This window comes from Cucurbita moschata, unplaced genomic scaffold (assembly GCF_002738365.1).
Source record: "Cucurbita moschata cultivar Rifu unplaced genomic scaffold, Cmos_1.0 Cmo_Scf00012, whole genome shotgun sequence".
NCBI classification, from domain to species: Eukaryota; Viridiplantae; Streptophyta; class Magnoliopsida; order Cucurbitales; family Cucurbitaceae; genus Cucurbita; species Cucurbita moschata.
This window is the reverse complement of record NW_019268528.1, coordinates 1,784,342-1,804,119: the sequence shown is the minus strand read 5'-3', so window position 1 is coordinate 1,804,119 and position 19,778 is coordinate 1,784,342. Positions and strand designations below refer to the sequence as shown.

General features: G+C 37.4%; 4 protein-coding genes across 5 annotated transcripts in view; 1 reads left to right on the top strand and 3 right to left on the bottom strand.

The window, feature by feature from the left end:
• Positions 1-2,190, bottom strand: part of LOC111450730 (mitochondrial Rho GTPase 1-like) — a 10,041-nt gene extending 7,851 nt beyond the window's left edge. The window contains exons 1-5 of the mRNA XM_023090988.1: positions 1,972-2,190; positions 1,439-1,670; positions 1,038-1,170; positions 678-827; positions 162-338 (exon numbers count right to left, since the gene is read on the bottom strand). Of these exons, the coding sequence (XP_022946756.1) occupies positions 162-338; positions 678-827; positions 1,038-1,170; positions 1,439-1,656 (678 nt within the window). The 5' untranslated portion in view covers positions 1,657-1,670; positions 1,972-2,190. The remainder of the gene's footprint in view (positions 1-161; positions 339-677; positions 828-1,037; positions 1,171-1,438; positions 1,671-1,971) is intronic.
• An 800-nt stretch (positions 2,191-2,990) lies between these two features.
• Positions 2,991-6,946, top strand: LOC111450732 (peroxisomal adenine nucleotide carrier 1-like). The gene is made up of 5 exons (XM_023090991.1): positions 2,991-3,441; positions 4,535-4,766; positions 5,332-5,478; positions 6,154-6,311; positions 6,390-6,946. Exons 1-5 carry the CDS (start codon positions 3,299-3,301, stop codon positions 6,661-6,663), a joined length of 954 nt encoding a protein of 317 aa, XP_022946759.1. The 5' UTR covers positions 2,991-3,298; the 3' UTR covers positions 6,664-6,946.
• LOC111450729 lies at positions 6,897-12,779 on the bottom strand. 2 transcript variants are annotated; one of them, XR_002711868.1, is made up of 11 exons: positions 11,951-12,779; positions 11,084-11,398; positions 10,687-10,992; positions 10,531-10,596; positions 9,770-10,258; positions 9,616-9,684; positions 9,189-9,350; positions 8,555-8,771; positions 8,145-8,471; positions 7,162-7,653; positions 6,897-7,066 (listed from the first exon to the last, which is right to left on the bottom strand). XR_002711868.1 is itself a non-coding variant. In XM_023090987.1 (10 exons), the coding sequence occupies exons 1-10, from the start codon at positions 12,617-12,619 to the stop codon at positions 7,541-7,543; spliced, it is 2,733 nt and encodes a 910-aa protein (XP_022946755.1). In that variant the 5' UTR covers positions 12,620-12,779; the 3' UTR covers positions 7,070-7,540. The 2 variants fall into 2 exon arrangements, 1 of the variants encoding a protein (XP_022946755.1); XM_023090987.1 differs by lacking the exon at positions 6,897-7,066 and having other exon boundaries at positions 7,070-7,653.
• A 1,386-nt stretch (positions 12,780-14,165) lies between these two features.
• Positions 14,166-16,219, bottom strand: LOC111450734 (uncharacterized GPI-anchored protein At3g06035). Its single transcript, XM_023090993.1, has 2 exons — positions 16,094-16,219; positions 14,166-14,772 (listed from the first exon to the last, which is right to left on the bottom strand). The coding sequence occupies exons 1-2, from the start codon at positions 16,173-16,175 to the stop codon at positions 14,261-14,263; spliced, it is 594 nt and encodes a 197-aa protein (XP_022946761.1). The 5' UTR covers positions 16,176-16,219; the 3' UTR covers positions 14,166-14,260.
• Positions 16,220-19,778: the final 3,559 nt, after the last annotated feature.

The window sequence follows — 19,778 nt, the reverse complement described above, 5'->3', positions numbered from 1 at the left end:
AAAAAAAAAAAAAAAAAAAAAAACATTAATAAGAGCTCCATAGAGTCAAGTCAGCCTTTTTAGGCACAGGTATTACAAAATGTCAGGCAATGTAACTAACATATAAATAAATACTTGATGAGGTGTTGCCAAAAAAAATTGTAAACTATGGGAAGGAAGACCTGAAAATCATTCAGTTCGGCATCACTCAGAGCACCATCTTTATCGTGATCACAAAGAATAAATATCCGCTTCAGCGCCCGAACGCATCTAGGTTTTAGAGTTTGAGTTTCTTGATCAAAAAGTGGGCCTGTTGGGTGAAGTACAGCTTTTTGGGCATAGTAAAAGACCTCAGGAATCTGCAAATGGAATAATACAACGTTGAGAACATACAATTCTGTTGCTTTAAAAATGAACTACGGAAAATTGTGGGATAAGAAAATTAATATCTACTAGGCATAGATGGCAAGATTTTCATATAAGCACGAAAACATAACTCAGCCAAGAATTAGCATGGAACAATAAATGAAAATGGACGCAATTGCAATCTTCAACAAAATGGAAACAAGGTACCGATGCAGCACAATAGTCGGACAGTTTATTTTTCTTTTTCTTTTTTATACAATCCTGAGTAAGAGAGCAACAAAATACCTGATTTTTTTAGAAGACCAACAATTCCATTGATAGATGAAATATACCTGAATATGTTTAAATGCTGAACACTCGATGCATGTTTCAATTTCTCGAAACTGCTGCATTATTGGGGACATAACCTGCTCCAAGCTCACCTGCTGATTCTCATCTCTCAAATCCAGTTTACAGCCCACCACTATAACTGGAACCCTCACCTGCTCGTTTAAACCATTATAATCACATCAATAAAAATGATAAAAATAACATAGAAAATACTGATCTGATTTAGGAAAGGGGATGCTTAGGTTTTCAGATTAAAGAGACTTGCGTATATAATCTTATTATGTTAGCACCAACATCGGGGATTTTATTACTAAGTCATTTCCCATCCACCAAGATCCAAGGAGGGAGCAAAGTTAACTAACCTCCAATTGACGAAGCTTTGGAAGCCAAAATGTACTCAGCCGATCAAGGGTGTGAGGCTGATCACAAGCATAAGTTAGCACCACTGCATCAGCTCTCTTAAGTTCTTCAGCAACTTTTGCACTATCCTCAGTGCTGGGAGGGAAAAACAAACAAACAAAAAGAAAACCATAGAGTCCTCAAAACTTCCCCTTGAATACCTTGGGCAAAACTCTATTAGCAAGAATTCCTGAACTATATTTTCCAGTTGGAAGTTAGGGGAAAACTCGCATTAAATCGAGCGGGATGGTGAACTATCAGTCTAGGAAACTAAAGAAATTAGAAACAAACATTCTTTTCGTACACTATTTCCGCATCGAGACAGACTAAAAATGAAAAACAAAACAAACATAGCAAGTAATACCGTGATGAAGTGTCGATGATTGTGGTGGGAACTCGATCCGGGCAAAAGTCTTCGGGCAGCCTCGTCGGTGGCAATACTGGGGGAACATTCACTGGAAAATTGTCAGCCGCGGCAGTTACGATCAAGCTCGACTTTCCGGTACCGCGGTCCCCAGCGATAACTATACGAACCCCGCTCCTGCCACCTGATTGTACATTACCAGCTGGCGCTCTTGCCATTGGAAGGCCAAAGACTGCATAAGGGAAATCCCAAAAGAACCATCAGTGACTTGACAATTTCATAAGAACAGACAACAAAAACATTGACATCATAAAAACACAAATAAAAAAATCCAGTCATCTCTAACAAAAACCGAATTCTTGAACACCTAAAAGAAAATCACAAATCCAATGAAATTCCGTATAGAGACTCAAAATAAAATCCAATCAAAGCGTTTTTCGGAGTGTGAGTAATCAGTGAAATAATGAAATAACAAACGACAATTGAAGGGTGATATCGTAGTATTGAAGGTAATCGACCGTGAATCCACTGACCTTTGGGATTATTCTATCTGAAGGTGGAAAGCTGTAAAGCGCCACCAGACGCGGAGGCGTCAGCAGCAGCAGCGGCGTCGGCGATGGGGTGGAGCTGCTGGCAGAAGTGGCAGCGGCGCGGCGGCTATGGATGCGTCGGGAAGAAGAGAGAGAGAAAAAGAAGGAAAGAAGTGTTCGATTACGCAGAGAGACAAAAATGCGTTCTCTTCTTCTCCTGGTTTATTTTTCAAAATATGAAAATAAATAAAATTAATATACTCCACTCTAAGGTTACCCAGAAGTGCACAGAATTTCCGTATTTTCAATCAAATTCGGGATTTTTTTCCCTTTTTTTTCTCTAAATTATTTTAAAAAATCTCTTCAAATTTTGTTATTTATTTTAAAGTATTTGGCTTAAATTTGGCTTCTAAGCTCCATGATCTTTGAAGTATTTTTGGTTCTCAAAAGGGTATTTGATCCTCGGGAGTTTGGAGACCCAACGAGCTTAATTTAAGTTGGCTTAATCTTTTTAGTTTGGACTTCGGGCCAATTTGGGCTAATATACGACACAGTTTATTTTGACAAAATTGAGCTCATGTTTCATTTTGTTTCCTTGAGACATCAGTCCTAGTGAAAATCCACGTTGGTTGAAGAGGAGAACGAAACATTCTTCATAAGAATTTGGAAACCTCTTCCTAGCATATGCGTTTTAAAATCGTGAGGTTGATAGTGATAGTAACGAGCTATAATAGACAATATCTACTAGCAGTGAATTTGGATTGTTACAAACGAGGACGTGGATTACAAGAGGGTAGATTGTGAGACATCACATCAGTTATAGAGGAGAACGAAGTATTCCTTATATGGATGTGGTAATCTCTCTCTAACATACGTGTTTTAGAAGCATAAGATTGACGGCTATACGTAACGAGTTAAAATGGATAATATTTACTAGCAGTGGACTTAGATGGTCACCGTCCTTTTGGTGAGCGTGAACACTTCCACAAAAATATATAATACACGTGGAACATGCAGCTAGCGACCACTAGTGTTCAAAGAGGGTAGCTGAGAGTTTCTCTTCAAATCGGAAACGAAGGCTAAATGGGGCCGAAGAATTGGATCAATCTTCTCCGTCGATCCAGTCGCCGTGAACATAATCCGACGGCCGACACGCCGAACGGTGGCGCTTATTCTTTCAAAAGATGTCACTACCATGACGCGCTAAATTCTCTTGCTACGCAATTCCCCGTCTTCTTCATGTGCTTGTGCCTATTTAAAGCCTTACTCACCGAAACGAGAGAAACCCATTTGAAATTGCTTGAAATTTCATTCATAGAACGAGAGAGCCATGAGTTCTGATCTCGAATCGCTCTCGGAGGCTACTTCCGGTGCGATCGGTTCGCTCGTTAGCACCACCATCTTGTACCCGCTTGATACCTGCAAGTCCAAGTACCAAGCCGAGGTTCAAGCCCATGGCCAACAGAAATACAGGTTGCCCACAGCTTCGTATTTGCTTTTCTTGATATGGATTTTTGTGTATTCCCCTGTTATCTCGACGGTTTCTTCCTTGTTTTGGGAACTTTCTCGTTTTGCTTTCAAATCGTGATCTGGGCTATCATTGCTGCTATTGTTACCCTGTTTTTGAAGGAAAATCTATAGTAAATCGAGTTAATCCGATCTTAAGATAATTGAAAATCCATCACGTCATTGATCTCATGACTGTTCAGGCGTCGTAGTTAGTTTCAGCGAATTTTTGGTTGTAAGGCTTGTTCCTTCTCTTTAAGTTTGAATCGAATGATCTAAAGTGTTTGAGCATTTCTGAAGCGGTTGGTGGGAGTTTTGGGATAATTTGAAAGCATCTGTGGCTAATTCAGCCTGCTTGGAATCTGGAAAAGCCCCTGTTATGTATTTTGCTAGCTCCGTGTTGTAGGCTCATAGGAATCTTGTGTAACAGTCCAAGCACACCGTTAGCAGATATTGTCCTCTTTGGGCTTTCCCCTTCAGACTTCCCCTCAAGGTTTTAAAACGTGTCGGCTAGAGAAAGATTTCGACACCCTAATAAGGAATACTTGGTTCCCCTCTCCAACCGATGTAGGATCTCACAATCCACCTCTCTTGAGGACCCAGCGTCCTCGCTGACTGGTTCTAATACTATTTGTAACAGCCCAAGCCCACCACTAGCAAATATTGTCCTCTTTGGGCTTTCCCTTCCAGGCTTCCCCGCTTCCCCTCAAGGTTTTAAAACGTGTCTGTTAGGGAGAGGTTTCCACACCCTTATAAGGAATACTTCGTTCCCCTCGGATGTAAGATGATTGAATTGAAGTAGGGATGAAAAAAACAAGGCTTGTTTGGGTTCATGGCTTTTAGATCATCAATGAAGTGATGCTTGTGGAAGAACGAATCAATACACAAAACTTGCTATTGATTAACACCTTTGACACAACACAACATAACCACTGCAATGGCCTCCTGGTTCAAAATGGTGCTGCTTTTCTGCAAGAAAACTAATTCAATGCCATAAAAACGTTGGATGTTGTTTTCCTTTTGGCATCTCTATTAATTCCATTGGGTTTGGCTTGTATAGGTATCTTTCAGATGTGTTGTGGGAAGCGATAAAATCGAATCAAGTTCTTTCGCTGTACCAGGGACTGGGAACCAAGAATCTACAATCTTTTGTTTCTCAGTTTTTGTACTTCTATGGGTATAGCTACTTCAAAAGACTATATCTGGCAAAAACTGGGGCTAAATCAATTGGAACAAAAGCAAACCTCTTACTCGCTGCTGCTGCGGGAGCTTGCAATGCCATTTTAACTCAGGTTGAAATATCAAAACTTTAGCTTTCCACTTTTGCAGGCCCTGAATTTGAGTTCTTAGAAGAAAGCATACTATTACTTTAATTGCCATAGATTCTTGTTTATGATCCGTAAGACATGTTCTTTTGATGTTGCAATTCCTGAAAATGAGATAAAATCACAAAACAAGGAAAGAAAATCATAGATCTCGACATCTTATACGATGTTTGTTGAGGCTGGCATATCATTGTTTTGGCTACCTAGAAGAGTGAGTATGAATTGTGTTTGGGATTCTGGTCATTGCTATATTGGGCTTAGTTCTTGTAAAGCAGAATATGGTTTTGGCTTCTTATTCATTCATATGTTATAGTTTCTCAGTTCAGCAGTTCTGCTTGTTAAAAGAGTGGCTTGCTTGTTATTGAGTGCAACATCGAGCTGCAAAGTTCGATGAACGTTGTCGGTATATGAAGTTCCAAGCCTCTTCGAGAAGTCTTGTATGCACAAGAGCGCATCTTGATGAAATATTGAAGTTTAATGGCTTAACTGAAACACATAAAAAAAATGGTTTTCTTGGTTTTTCCTTGTGTAGCCCTTGGATACAGCCTCCTCACGAATGCAGACTAGTGCTTTCGGAAAATCGAAAGGGCTTTTCCAGACCCTGACAGAGGGCAGTTGGAGTGATGCATTTGATGGTCTTGGAATTTCATTGCTGCTGACTTCAAACCCTGCCATTCAGGTACTTCTCCTGTCCATGCTCATTTTTTCAACCATCCATGTGTTTGTACCTGGTGAGACTGAGATCATTAGTGGTCAGTGAGATCCCACATCGGTTGGGGAGGAGAACGAAGTATTCTTTATAAGAGTGTGGAAACCTTTTCCTAGCAGACGCGTTTTAAAAACCTTGAGGGGAAGCCCAAAGAGGACTATGTCTGCTAGCGGTGGGATTGGGCTGTTACAGTTGATTTTAGAGCTAGACACCAGACTATATGCCAGCGAGGAGGCTGAGCCCCGAAGGGAGTGGACATGAGGTGGTGTGCAAGGACGCTGGGCACCGAAGGGAGTGGATTTGGGGAGTCCCACATCGAATGGAGAAGGAAAGGAGTGCTAGTGAGAATGCTGGGTCCCGAAGGGGGGTGGATTGTGAGATTCCACAATGATTGGGGAGGAGAACGATACACTTTTTTGTAAGGGTGTGGAAACCTCTCCATAGCAGACACGTTTTAAAAACTTTGAGGGGAAGCCCGAAAGGAAAAATCAAAGAAGACAATATCTGCTAGTGGTAGGCTTCTTGCCTGACTTGGGCTTGGGCGGTGTACTCTTACCGTTCAATCCAGCCAATTTATCTTCTTCTAAACATTCCTTTTTGTGGCTGCACTCTGGATTTAACACAACAACTATGATTTTACTTCAGTACACAGTATTTGATCAGCTAAAGCAGAACATCCTCAAAGGAAAACAGAACAAAGCAGAAAAAGGTTCATCTCCAGTTGTCCTTTCTGCTTTTACAGCTTTTGTAATAGGTGCAATTTCAAAAAGCATTGCCACCCTTTTGACATATCCTGCAATCAGGTGCACTATATTTCTTTCACATCCTTATCCTTCTCACACTGGCATGTTGAAACACTAAAGATTTTTCTCCGCACGCAGGTGTAAGGTGATGATCCAAGCTGCACATGACAACGAAACGAAAGAACATCGTCCAAACGTCCGCCGAACAGTTCCGGGTGTTGTCCGTTCTATATGGAGAAAAGAAGGGATACTAGGATTTTTCAAGGGATTGCAAGCACAGATCTTGAAAACGGTACTTAGTTCAGCTCTGCTTTTGATGATAAAAGAGAAGATCACTTCAAGTACATGGGTTTTAATACTTGCAACCAGAAGGTATCTATTTCTTACTAAGCCTAGACTAAAGAGTAGCTGAAGGTGTCAATAAAGGCCAAAAACCTGTGATAAAGAAGGAGAAGAAGCAATAACATGGAAACAATGCAATCTTGTTGGTTAGAAATTAATATATCCTCTGTGGAGAGTTCCATATTTTAGGTTGAAATGCAGGATTTTTTGTTAGAGGGTTCTGGTCAATAATAGCATGACCATAGGTAATGCCATAAATTTTGTACTCAATTACTCTTTGTAAAATAGTTTGTAACCCTACCATTTCAACAATCAACAATCAAGCTCTTATTAATAGACTTGATCATGTGCAAGAGTTGTTAATCGACTAAAATGTTTAGTAATGAAATGCTACACTACTACACATGAAAGATTTTCAGAGCATACCCATTCATCTGAGGCGTTGCAGCAGTAAGACAATATCTTGGTGCAAACTGTTAAAACAATGGGAAAAATGGAATCAATTACCTTCACAAACTAAAAATACCACAATGGTTCTGGAAAAAATCTATATATACAGTGTACAAACCTCACTCTGATTCTGGGATTCTGAACTAGAAATATAACATCTAAACAAGAACCAGAAGGAATGAAAGGAAATTTCTCTCTATCTATGCAGTGGTCTGAATCCATCCAGTTCTGGGCACAATATGATACAGATATGAAACATCTTCAATTGCTATGTAGCGGCTCTTCTAAAGAATGGCTCCCAAGAGACCCAGATGGATTTATTTGGATCTTCTTGAATGGCCAGAAAGTATTCTCCTTTCTTACTTTCATCTCAAGATGTGAAATTATCTAGCGTTTCCTATTAAACATCGACACGGACGAGCATCTGGGACGAATTTGGAGAAAATAGCAACAGCCACATCATCCAGACTATCATACAAATCAACTCAACCCTCTTATCACCTATTATTTGGGTGCTGAATGAATGGAGGATCGCGGTCTATTAGATTTGCCCACAAGTTTGCAAGCTTCAAAAAGTAGCTCTCCCCATCCCAGACCACCAAATCCAAGCCTAATGCCAAATCAAAATATCAGGAAGATGGAACTGTAAAAATGATTTTTACATAGGGCATAAAGATAGAAATGGGAATAGTATTAGATTGACAGAATTCTATTCTTTTTTTCTTTCTGAAATCCCAGCAGATCAATAATATCTAGTGCTAAGTAAATTTTGAGTTCATGCACAACACTACGGTGGAATCAAGGTGTCGATATCAACAGAAATCTAGAGGTCTCAATTGTAACGTGTAATTGGAAATTTGGAATCTTGTTAGCTCTTTGGGGATCTTTTGGTATATACTCTTGCATTTCGTTTGTAATTGTCCATTTTTTCTTTTCATTTCTATTTCTATATATCTTCAAGAACATTGGAGTAGGTTCTCTGTAGGCTCATTCATCAGTGGGTGGGTTGATAACTCATCTCCCCTTCTTTTGTAATCTTTGGTTCTATTAAAGTTCGATTTCCAAGTTCGAAAAAAGAGAGTATAATGAAATCGTGGATACCTGGAATTGATTCAGCATTTACGAGTGATAGATTACAAGTAGGCTGTTGTCCGAAGAGAACATGCTTTCTCAGACCCCATTCATCAAGATTCTGAATAAAATTGATAGAATCCAATAATGCCTTGCAATCAATAGGACCATCAGTCTTGCAGAGAGCCTCAACGAGTCCTGAACTCGTCCAAATATTGGAGCACTCATTTAGAAGAGAAATCAAGCCACTGGGATCAACCTGACCCAACAGTATCCATGGCTTGTAAAGTGTAACTGAGGCTCTAAGCACTTGAACTACCCTATAAATCTCTCCAAGGGCGCAGATATACCGTTTTCCTGAAACAATGACAGATTAAGAACTGGTCAGCTAACTTGCAACTTGCAATATTATCCATAGAGCTAAATGATGCAGTCAGTACCTTGAAGTTCAGATAATATGTAACTTTCAACATTTCTCTGTATGGATTCGTTCCAAATCAAAGCACCATGTTTTAGTTCTTGAAAGCAAATAAACATCATTTCGTTCCATATGGAAACATAATTAGATTGCTTCTCCACTGACACAAGTTTGAGAATCTTCAGAGTTGACACAGCGTGTTTCAAGAGCTCAACAGCTGATGTCAAATCATTTTCTGCCTATCAATAGAACAAGTAATATCAAGTAATATCCATAACCAAGGACAGAATATTCAAACAGTTAGCTTCTGAAGCCAAAAGAATTACTGTAGTGCATAAGAGTGTAATTTAGACATGTACTTAAAAAATACAAAAATATTCCATAAAATTCAAAACTCTAGAAAATATACCAGAGTAGAACACCCTTATTCACTGCATCAATCAAGACAATCCTAAATCATTTGTAATTAAAAAACGCATTCATGCTTGAAACAGAAGGAATTAAACAAAAATTTGGGTTTGTGCATTCAACATTTAGGAAATGGTGTGTGATTCTGGAACATGAACACTAGGAAATTCAAATTTCTAAAAGATAATAATTAGCGTTTGTTTCCGTCAAAAAGAAATATGTATCATCCTAATGCAAGATAGTCTTACCAATGGTAACCTTTCCGACAACTGGAATTCTTCATCCAGAATATGAAACCTTGGATCCCGCAACATTTCAAAGATTTCACTGAAAGCATTTTTTGGAAGGAAAACATCTGATGAGAAGTTATCAGTCGTGAAGTTCTCTTGGGACAGTTCGGCACTGAAATTCTGAAGAAATAAGAAAATTATGTTCAGGAGTTCGCGGAAAAATACCACACATTCCATATGAAAGACATGGATTGTCATCTCATAGCAATTATGTTTCATAATGATTTATGAAAAGAGATGCATATACATAAGGTAAACAACAAGTTTTAACAATAGTGTTTAGTGTTTACACAAACAATCAAAGAAAGTATACATCACGGCTTAAAATTGAAAAGATAATAATAAAAGAAAAGCCAGTAAGAATGAAGCAAGCATGGCTACAAACCTGAATTTCTTCACAAATGGCTCTTAATTTTGCATTTTCACCGGAAAGAGAGGTATTACTTTGAGCATTCTATCAAGGAAGAAAATTAAAAACAAATTAAACAACGTTAATAACACATTTCGTGGAAGGACGACATATTCATAAGATTACCGACCTCTAAATTCCCAAGAAGGCCGTGAACAACATGGTTCAAAACAAGATTTAACTTGTGATAAAAATCCATGTAACAATCAAACTGTAGCTTCGTAGATGATGGCTTGGGTAAATCTCCAAGAATGGTAACATAAGTTTGATCGGTCACGTTAACATTCGGTGATGCATCCTTGAATTCCCAGGAATCATCATCATCATTGCCTAAATCGGAATGTGACATCCTTGATGATAAATTTGTTCCATTTTCATTTTCTTCAGGGGAATAATTGATGGAACCATTTTTCTCAGCTTGATTATATAGACTTGATATCATGTCATTGATAGATACATTAGAACCAGGATTCTTGTTATCACGTCCTTCACTGGTGACAGATATAAAGGTAGAAGCATCTTGATTCATTGTAAAATCATCCGCAGTTTCCAGCTCTTCATCTTCAAGAATTGACAAGGGCAAGGCCTTCCGGTGACTGGACAATAACTCTAAATTCCTCTGAAAGAAAAAAATTTGAAAGAAGCAATCATTACAACCCAAAGCACAATATTTCTTCAGGTGCACAAAACTAGAACAAGAATAGTTAGATAATCCATATTCATAGTATTTACAATTATAAGGTTTGGGGAATCGACCCCGACCCCGACACCAATATAAGAGGAAAGGTATGAATTTCAAATTATTGGAAACTTTGCCATCTAGAACACAGAGGCAAAAATTGAAGCAACTCCATAAAAATTTATCATACATCAGGAGATATGAGCAACCACCTGACTACTATAGCTAAAATCAAAAGCAGGTGCTTCAAGACCAGCCAAAGGTTCAACTGGCTCTCCCTACAGCCAAATAAGATGTGGAACATCAATTTCAAATACAGAGAAAATGGAACTTAAATATCATGAATATGACAGACTTAAAAAAAAAACCTTATTGTTTGATCCAGAATCTGAAAGTGCAGACTTGAAATCCCAAATATTCTCACTGAAATCGTCATTCTCGTTAGCTAGAGAAGTGTTTAAATCTCTCCCAGTATCAGGGAAGTTGCCATCCTGGTTTCCATTCAAAAGATTATTGTCTTCTTTCCCCCAATTCAGGTTGAAACTTAAGTCAAAATTTTGTTGTTCATTAGATTTGTCAGAAATCCCAGGAGCGAACAAAGAAACATCGACACTACCATTCGGAACAAGCACCTCTACACCATTAGGGGGAATGATGACAGGTTTCAACTCTTCCTACAATGAAAATAGAAGTTTTAGCATGATCCATCTTATTAAATATCTTAACCTTCTCAATATAATGCTAAAAAAATTCATACCAACTCACCAACTTATAGTCTGATGCATCAGAAAAAGCATCCTTGAAATCCCAAACATGTCCATCACCATTGGCATTCCGATCAATAGGAGAAGGATTCAAGCCACAATCTAGATCATTCTGACCATTTTTATTTTGGGAGTTTGATACAACACCATGTTGGGCCACAGGGCTTGCATCAAGATTAAAACCGACGTCCCATTCATCTATGTCGTTAACAGCTCCATTTGATTTTACAATTAAATCTCCATGGTTATGTCCATTGATTGCAAACTCAAATGCCTGTGCTACTCCATCAAAAGCTTCTTGTCTTGTTGTGTCAACCTTCAGATTATAGAATGTCAACCTTAAAGTATCATCTCTTATACACATAGCAGTTCATACACATTATTTTAAAAGGCTCGAATAACCAATCAAGCACAACACTAGGAATCTCCAGTATAAGTTGGAAGTAATGCACAAACCGAGAATAGGTAGTAGTTAACAGAAATCTATAAATTTCTCAGCATGTTCCAGTAACCTTAAACAATATAGAGTTGGTAATTGTGAAGTAAAGAAACAATAATACCCGCCCGAATTGCACCTTCAATTTGCATTGGAGGCTCTATCTTCAAATGAAATAGTTCAAAAACCAGTTCTTCCTGGTATGGTTATGAAAATGAGTAGCTCCTACTGTTATTTTGAAATTAATAAAATGAACAACAACAAAACTCTGAACTCCTATCTAATCTTTGAACTTTGTTTTGCTAGCTTCTACTTCTAATATATTGGAACTCTAAGAAACTAGTACTTGCATTCCAATTCATTGGAGCTCCAAGAAATTTGAAAACGAAACCAATTTACGAAGTCTAATTTCAACTTCCCCTGTTCGTTTACCTTGGCTTTCTGAGCATCACCCGTTGGCGTAGCTGACTCTGCAGCCTTAAATTCCCAGCCATCAAAATCGGCCACCTCCTCACCGTCATCCTCATTGCTCTCACCGACGTTTGTCAAGTCAGAATGGAACCCATTAGACTTCACTCCATTAGCTTCAAAACCTCTAAAATCGCTTTCGAAATTGGTCTGGCTAGCATAAGAATGAACCCCATTGACATTCAAATTGGAGTCACTAGATTTAAAATCCAACGAAGTACTGAAGTTCAAAGAATCGAATTCCATGTTCGATTTCAATGGACTTCCCGCTTTGATCTGCTGATTTGGACCATACAAATTCGCTATCAAATCATCAATCCGAACCCCAACACCCAAACCCCCTCCCTTCTTCGCCGAACCACTCTCTTTCCCAACAGACGAAATCTCTCCAAACCCAACACTAGAACCAACTACACCGGATCCAAACTCCTCCTCCTCTTCCTCCTCCCCAAAAATGGAAAGCGGAATAGCCCCCTGAGACTTCGCCCACTGAATATTCGGGGACATGTCGGAGGAGGAGTTTGAATTGGGAGAAGGCCGGGCACAGGAGAGTCCACCGAAGAGATCGAAACCATCGCCGATCTGAGAGGAATGGTCGACGAAATCGCCCCAATCGTCGTCATCCTCCACCATAGCGAAGAGTCCCTCTATCCCTGTGTTCTCCTCTGCGGCCGGTTCTCACCGTCGGCGTCGATAGAATTGAGATTCAAGGCTTTGATGCTCTGCAAATGCGCGCGCCGCGCATCTTAGCCGGAATATACAGAGTGTATCCAACTGGTCTCTGTTATTTGGACTCATTATATTAAATTATAATTTTTTTCTCCTATTAGTCGCTCCATTTTATAGGTTATTCTTAAAAAATAAAAAAATATATATTATTTTATTATTTAATAATAATAATAATATTTTGGTCTATAAAATAACTGTTCACTCTATAAAAAAAAGTTGATAAATTTTACTATATAATAATTTAGAATTTATACAAATTTTTATAATTTAAATATTTTTAATCATTAAAAATAAGGTAAAATATTTTTAAAGATAAAACCGGCCAATTAAAATGCATGGGTCCATGATGCCCTAATTTAAAAAATTTCAAACTCATTAGTAAACAAAAACATATTGTATTTTCAATAAAGTTATTATTAATAATTATTCAGTAACGGTTATTGAATAAAGTGAATTTTAACATCATTAATCTAATTCTAATAAACTATGCAACAAACTAAGAGTGATTCTAATAAATTATCCAACAAACTAAGATCACTCTGACTATAATATAATTATGGATAAAGTTTAAATATATAGTCGTGACTATAATATAATTATGGATAAAGTTTAAATATATAGTCATTAAGAACACTCTGACTATAATATAATTATGGATAAAGTATAAATATATAGTCATTAAGAACACTCTGACTATAATATAATTATGGATAAAGTTTAAATATATAGTCATTAAAAACACTCTGACTATAATAAATTATGGATAAAATTTAAATATATAGTCACTAAAAACCCTCTGACTATAATATAATTATGGATAAAGTTTAAATATATAGTCAAAATGATCTATAGTACATAAAGTTTAAATATATAGTCAAAATGATCTATAGTACAGGGATAAAGTTGAGTACCTATCATGAAGTTGAGTAGAGTACCTATCATGAAGACACTATAGAAGCAGCCCACTTGGTATATGATATAAACAATGTGACCACTAGTGAAGAAGCAGCCCACTTGGTATATGATATAAACACTTGGTATATGATATAAACAATGTCACCACTAGTGAGACATGTGAGTGGAGGCAATCACTAAACTGTACATGTGAAGATATGTTAGCGGACACATGTAGGCGTCCTATGCAATGAGTATTGCATAAGATCGGACCATGAAAAATAATCACGAATCGAATTATTAAATCATATGCTCCGAAACACTTCAAAGACTGAAAAAGAGATATAACAACTCAAACCTATAGCTAGCCGATATTGTCCATTTTTATCCGTACGTATCACGTATCATTGTCGGAAAAAAAGTTTCCATACCCGAATGTTTCATTCTACGCAAAGGAACGTCCGAGCGTCATAGTTCGTCCTATTAGGTTATCTCCTTTTAAATTTTGGTGTTTAAAAAAATAATGAAATACTTAAAAAAGGATAAAACCGTCCCATTAAAATGATATGATACGACGTCGTTCATACACATTCCAACCTATAAAAGCAAACGAAACTACGAACTTTGGCGCCAAAAATCCAAACTCATTTTCTACAATCTCACAAAATTCCCGATCATAAGCCCTAACAGAGCCAATGCCACGCATCCCCAAACCGAAGCCATCAACGACTCCGTTCCCGATCCTTCAAAGCTCCCGCCGGATGCTCCGGTCGTCAGAACCACCACCATCCAGTCGTCCTCCGAGCCGACACCGGCGCCGACGAACCTCGAATCGTTCAAATACTTAGCGTACTGCGAGTGCGTGTAGTTCGCGAGAAGCAGAGTCTGGACCAGCTTTGGCACGCATACTGGCATCACGATGGCGTCCGTGGTGGTGTTGATGTCCACCTTGCATTTCTCGGCGTAATCCATAAACTTCGTGATCTGCGACGGGCGGCTTGGCACCACGTTTGATTTGGCGGTGGTGACAGCGCAGGGTTGGTCTTTGTTGTCATCCGCGATCTCCTCAGCAATACAATCGGCTTTTGCGTTCTTTGCGAGCGGTGGGAGGTTCTGTGCTTGTCGGTAGCTGTTTAGGCCTTGGAGAAGGTTGTCTTCTTCATCTGCAATCAGGTGATTGGTATTCTTCTTTTTTACACAACTAATAAGGTGCCTTCGATTTCTTATTTGTCTAATTAGTTCAATCTCTTAAAAATTGGTGATGATAAATTTTCTCGAGGTAAGAATTAACAAAAATAAAAAATAAATAAAAAAAGAAAGTGCAAAAGAACAAGGTAAGGCATAGGAAGTATGGGAATTCCTTGGAATAAAATGCTAATTATATGCATAATTCAACTCTAGTCATGATCAGATTTTAAGAAAACAGTTTCTTTAAATCAGATATGATTTAAAATTAAAAAAGGAAACAATTATCTAGGCACGTTTCTACAATGTTTATACAAATTTACAACAATCTGTTAATTAAACTGTCCTGCTTAGAAATTTGGGTTACACAAAGCTATTCGATAATATGCCACAAAAATCCTATTCTTGTCTTTTTTTACAAGTTCAAATCCATCTCCTAGGTATGTTGTAATATTCTAAGAGATCTTCCTAAACTAAGAAATCTTTGAAGTTCAAATCCATCTCCTAGGTATGGTGTTTTTTTTAGAGGTTCAAATCCACCTCCTGGTGTTGTGTAATATTCTAATAAATCTTCCTACATTAAGATTTTGTTTCTTTTTTCTTTTCAATTTAGTTCTTAATAGACATATTTTAGTCATATCTGCCTTCAATTTTTCTCTCAAATGAAGCTGATTCTCCTAGAACGCTAGCTTAGGTGTTGAATCAGAGGCTGATTCACCTAGAACGCTAGCTTAGGTGTTGAATCAGAGGCTGATTCTCCTAGAACGCTAGCTTAGGAGTTGGGATTCAACTATCGATATCGATGTTGGAAGGATAATTGATACCACATAGCCACTTCAAATTTGAACTGTCCTCTTATCTTCAATCGAAAAAAAAAAAAAAGGAACCAAATATGTACATGGGGGATAAAAACAACCAAATAGCTCAAGTGGGGGTTGTTTTTAAGTCAAAAAGAATTAAAGAAGTGAGAGATTCTACCCATTGATTTTGAGATCATACTCATCCATAGACTTTGAGATAATACTCATCCATTTTGAGATTCTACCCTCGGATTTGTCCTTTCCCTCCCATTAAAAAAAAAAAAAAAAAAAAAAAATCCAAACATGTATATGGGTGGGGTAAAGAACAACCCAAAGATTTCGAGGGAAAATAATTTAGGTAAAAGTACCAATTTTGGTCCCCTGTTCTTTGAATTAGATTTCACGGTAGAGGTATGTAGTTTCAAATATACATGCAAAGCACAGAAACAACTGGAAAAGAAGAAGCAGGGGGAGAGAGAGAGAGAGACAGAGAGAGTACCTTTGGAGAGAACAGGAGAGGAGAAGAAGAGGAAGGCAATGGCGAAAACGCCAAAGATAGAAAAGTAAGAAGGAGAAGACATTATGTTGAAGTGGATGAATGAAGAGTTGGAGGGTGTGGGGAATTATTATTATTTATAAAAGAAAACAGAGTGTAGATAGGGTTGGTGTTTTGTTGTGGCCATTCCAGGTGCCCTTTTGGAAGAGCAATTTTGACAGCCTAAAAAGACACGTTTCTTCTTCCAACCTCTTCCACCTGCCCCTCTTCCCATGCATTTCCATCCCAATTTTCGAACCTCCTTCCCCTCTCTTTTGCTTTTGTATTTAACACTTATCCAATCCTTAACAATGTTAAATAGGATCAAAGTATTTATCTTTAGATTTTGAGTATTGTTTCCTGATATATTCTTAGATTTTTAGTGTGGTCCCTGTTTGATGTTAGATTTCAAAATATTACACGATTTATGTTTGATCTTTAAGCTTTTAAGCTTTAGATTTTGAGTATTATTTCTGTTTGATTTTCAAATTTTACTTGCACTTCACTTTCAAAATGTAGCGATGTTGAATTTAGTTTCTTTTTGGTCAATACACATTAATATCTTATTCATTTATCTTGAGTATTCACTAATGTCCAATTTTAATAATTTGAGTTAGCTTTTCAATAGTTTAATTTATTAAATATTAACACCAAATACCAAAAACAAAAAACTAACACAAGTCACAGTTATTTAAGAGGAGAGGTGTAAAATATAAAAAATTTAAGATTTAAAAGCTAAACTCAAAATCTAAGAATAAAAAGATGCCGCATTTTGTAATCTAAGACCCATTAAAAATTATGTTGGAACTTTTTTATATACCTAATATGTTAGTAGAAGATGAGTAGTTAGATATCAAAATTGAAGATTCTTTTCTTTAAATACAATAAAAGTGAAAATGAAGTTTGAATTTCCTACTTGAAAAGAAATTAAAATAGGTGTATTAATTAATCAGTAAACTACATTTATATTTCTATATATATCAACTTTACTTAAGGTACTATTCTTATTTAATTGACTATGTTTCATGACTTTTTTGAATTGTTTTATATTTTATTAAAAAGAAAGTTGAAAAACTCTTAAAACTATTTAATTTTTGGTAATTAGATTCCACGAACACATTTAACCCAGTGTCTTTTATTTCAATTTTTTAATATAAATATTACTGTAACTCTTAAAAAACAATTAAAATCTTTCTAAATTCTAGCCAAACATAAACGCATCCATAAAGCATGCTTTTCTTATCCAAAAATAAATAAAAAATAAAAAGTGATAATCATGGACATTTTCATAATTAATAAAAATATAAGAAGTCAATTATTGTGCAACCACGCCTTCAAATTTTCCTAACCATGCCGACATGTCGTTTCAGATGGAAACCAGCACACAACGGTCTCAACAAGAGAGAAGAAACAACCCTACCAACAAGGACGACGCGAAGTAAAAATATCTAAGGCCCAGATCAGACAAATTCACGGCAGAATTAAAGCTTCCGAGGGGCGAATCGGTGCCCAAAGCGATCACTGCCCATTGTTGATAATACCCAATTCCCACCGACGTGAATTCAGGTTTGCTCAAGTACTTGGTCATTTGGGAACCTGTACATCCATCGAGAACAAGATTCAACACCAAGCTGGGGATGTAGAGGGGCAAGATCAGACCCGTTTTCGTGTTGTTGAGCTCGATCTTACACTGCAATAGGTAGTCGGGGAGACTGGGTAGTTGGGTGAGGTTGCTTGGAGAGATGGTGGAGCCGCTGATGAACTTGCTGATGATGGTCGACTGGTCATCGAATTCCCAAGCCATTTGCATGACGAGGCAGTCTGCTTTGGAGTTCCTCTTCATGGAGGGAAGTTTACTTAACTCTCTGTACCCGTTCATGGCTTTGAAAAGCGCTTCCTTCACTGCAAAATGATAGATATAATTGAGTGTAAGCTTTTGTGAGGCAGCATTGAGAAAATGATATGGGAACTATGGAACTGTTTGTGTGTTTACAGACAGCCAAACATGAGCCAGGATTATTAAGAGAAGTAGTCTGACTAAAGGAGAAGATCATTGGTTTATAAGTAAAGAATGCAATCTTCATTTATATGAGCTTTTTGGTCGGCGAAACTAGAAGCAAAACCATGAAAGCTTATGTTCAAAATAGACAATATCATACTATTATGGAGAGTCGTGATTTCTAACCGAACCCGATTAGGAGTTACGAAACTCTTGTGTTTGTGTGTATAGTGCTGTGGAACTAGAGGAGAGAGAGATAACCATCACAATGCACTAAGCCTGCCAATAGCAGCAAGACATGGGCAAGGCTGTAGAGGAAGAAGCCAAGTTTCTGGGAGGCCAAGGCCATGATTCTGCTGCAAGGTCAAGGTCAAGGAGCAGGCAACAGGTTTGTTTGGACAAGGAAGAGTTGAGCAAATAACCGGTATATAAGGTACTTATCTTTTTTGGTTCTTCTCCCATTTTGATAGCTTTATAATTTGCTTGTTGTAGCAATATTTGCTTTATTCATGAAGGGTATTAGGTTCCTGTTTAACTTTATACATCCATTCCTGATGGAGTAAATGGAACAACGCTTTAGTTGTTTTCATCCTTTACAATTTTGTTCTTTGTTGTCTTTTCCAAAATTTTATAAAAATAAGGTTAGGTTGGGTCAGATACCAACCCGAAATTTTAAGTTGGTCTAAAATTCTCTCAACCCAATCTAATCCAACCCAACTCATGTACACCTCTAAGTTTTAGAACTCGAAAGATCTTTCTAAACCTATCTATGGTATGAATTGTAAAAATTTGGAAGAAGCCAAGTTTCTGGGAGGCCAAGGCCATGATTCTGCTGCAAGGTCAAGGTCAAGGAGCAGGCAACAGGTTTGTTTGGACAAGGAAGAGTTGAGCAAATAACCGGTATATAAGGTACTTATCTTTTTTGGTTCTTCTCCCATTTTGATAGCTTTATAATTTGCTTGTTGTAGCAATATTTGCTTTATTCATGAAGGGTATTAGGTTCCTGTTTAACTTTATACATCCATTCCTGATGGAGTAAATGGAACAACTCTTTAGTTGTTTTCATCCTTTACAATTTTGTTCTTTGTTGTCTTTTCCAAAATTTTATAAAAATAAGGTTAGGTTGGGTCAGATACCAACCCGAAATTTTAAGTTGGTCTAAAATTCTCTCAACCCAATCTAATCCAACCCAACTCATGTACACCTCTAAGTTTTAGAACTCGAAAGATCTTTCTAAACCTATCTATGGTATGAATTGTAAAAATTTGGACTTAGATACATTAAATCACTATCATTGCTAACTCTACCTCCAAACAGGTCTTAAATAATATGGATTATATTTGCGGATCGTTATGTATAAGATAATTTTCCAGTCATTCAAACTAGGTTGCCTATTAATGAAATTAAGCCAAATCACACTATAAAGTAATTAGAGTAGGCTAACTTTAGTTGACATTTAAGTATTTCATCCTCTATGAGTAAAATTGTGCTTGACGAATCCGGGTGAAGACGAGCTAATCATCAAGTTGATCATTTACTAACCATCTCTTTAGGCCTTCGACCCAAAGACTAAATTCGGCGCTAAACTTGTTTATTTAACCTGGGCCAGTGTGACAAGTACCATACTAATGTGCACTGTTTTTCTCTATT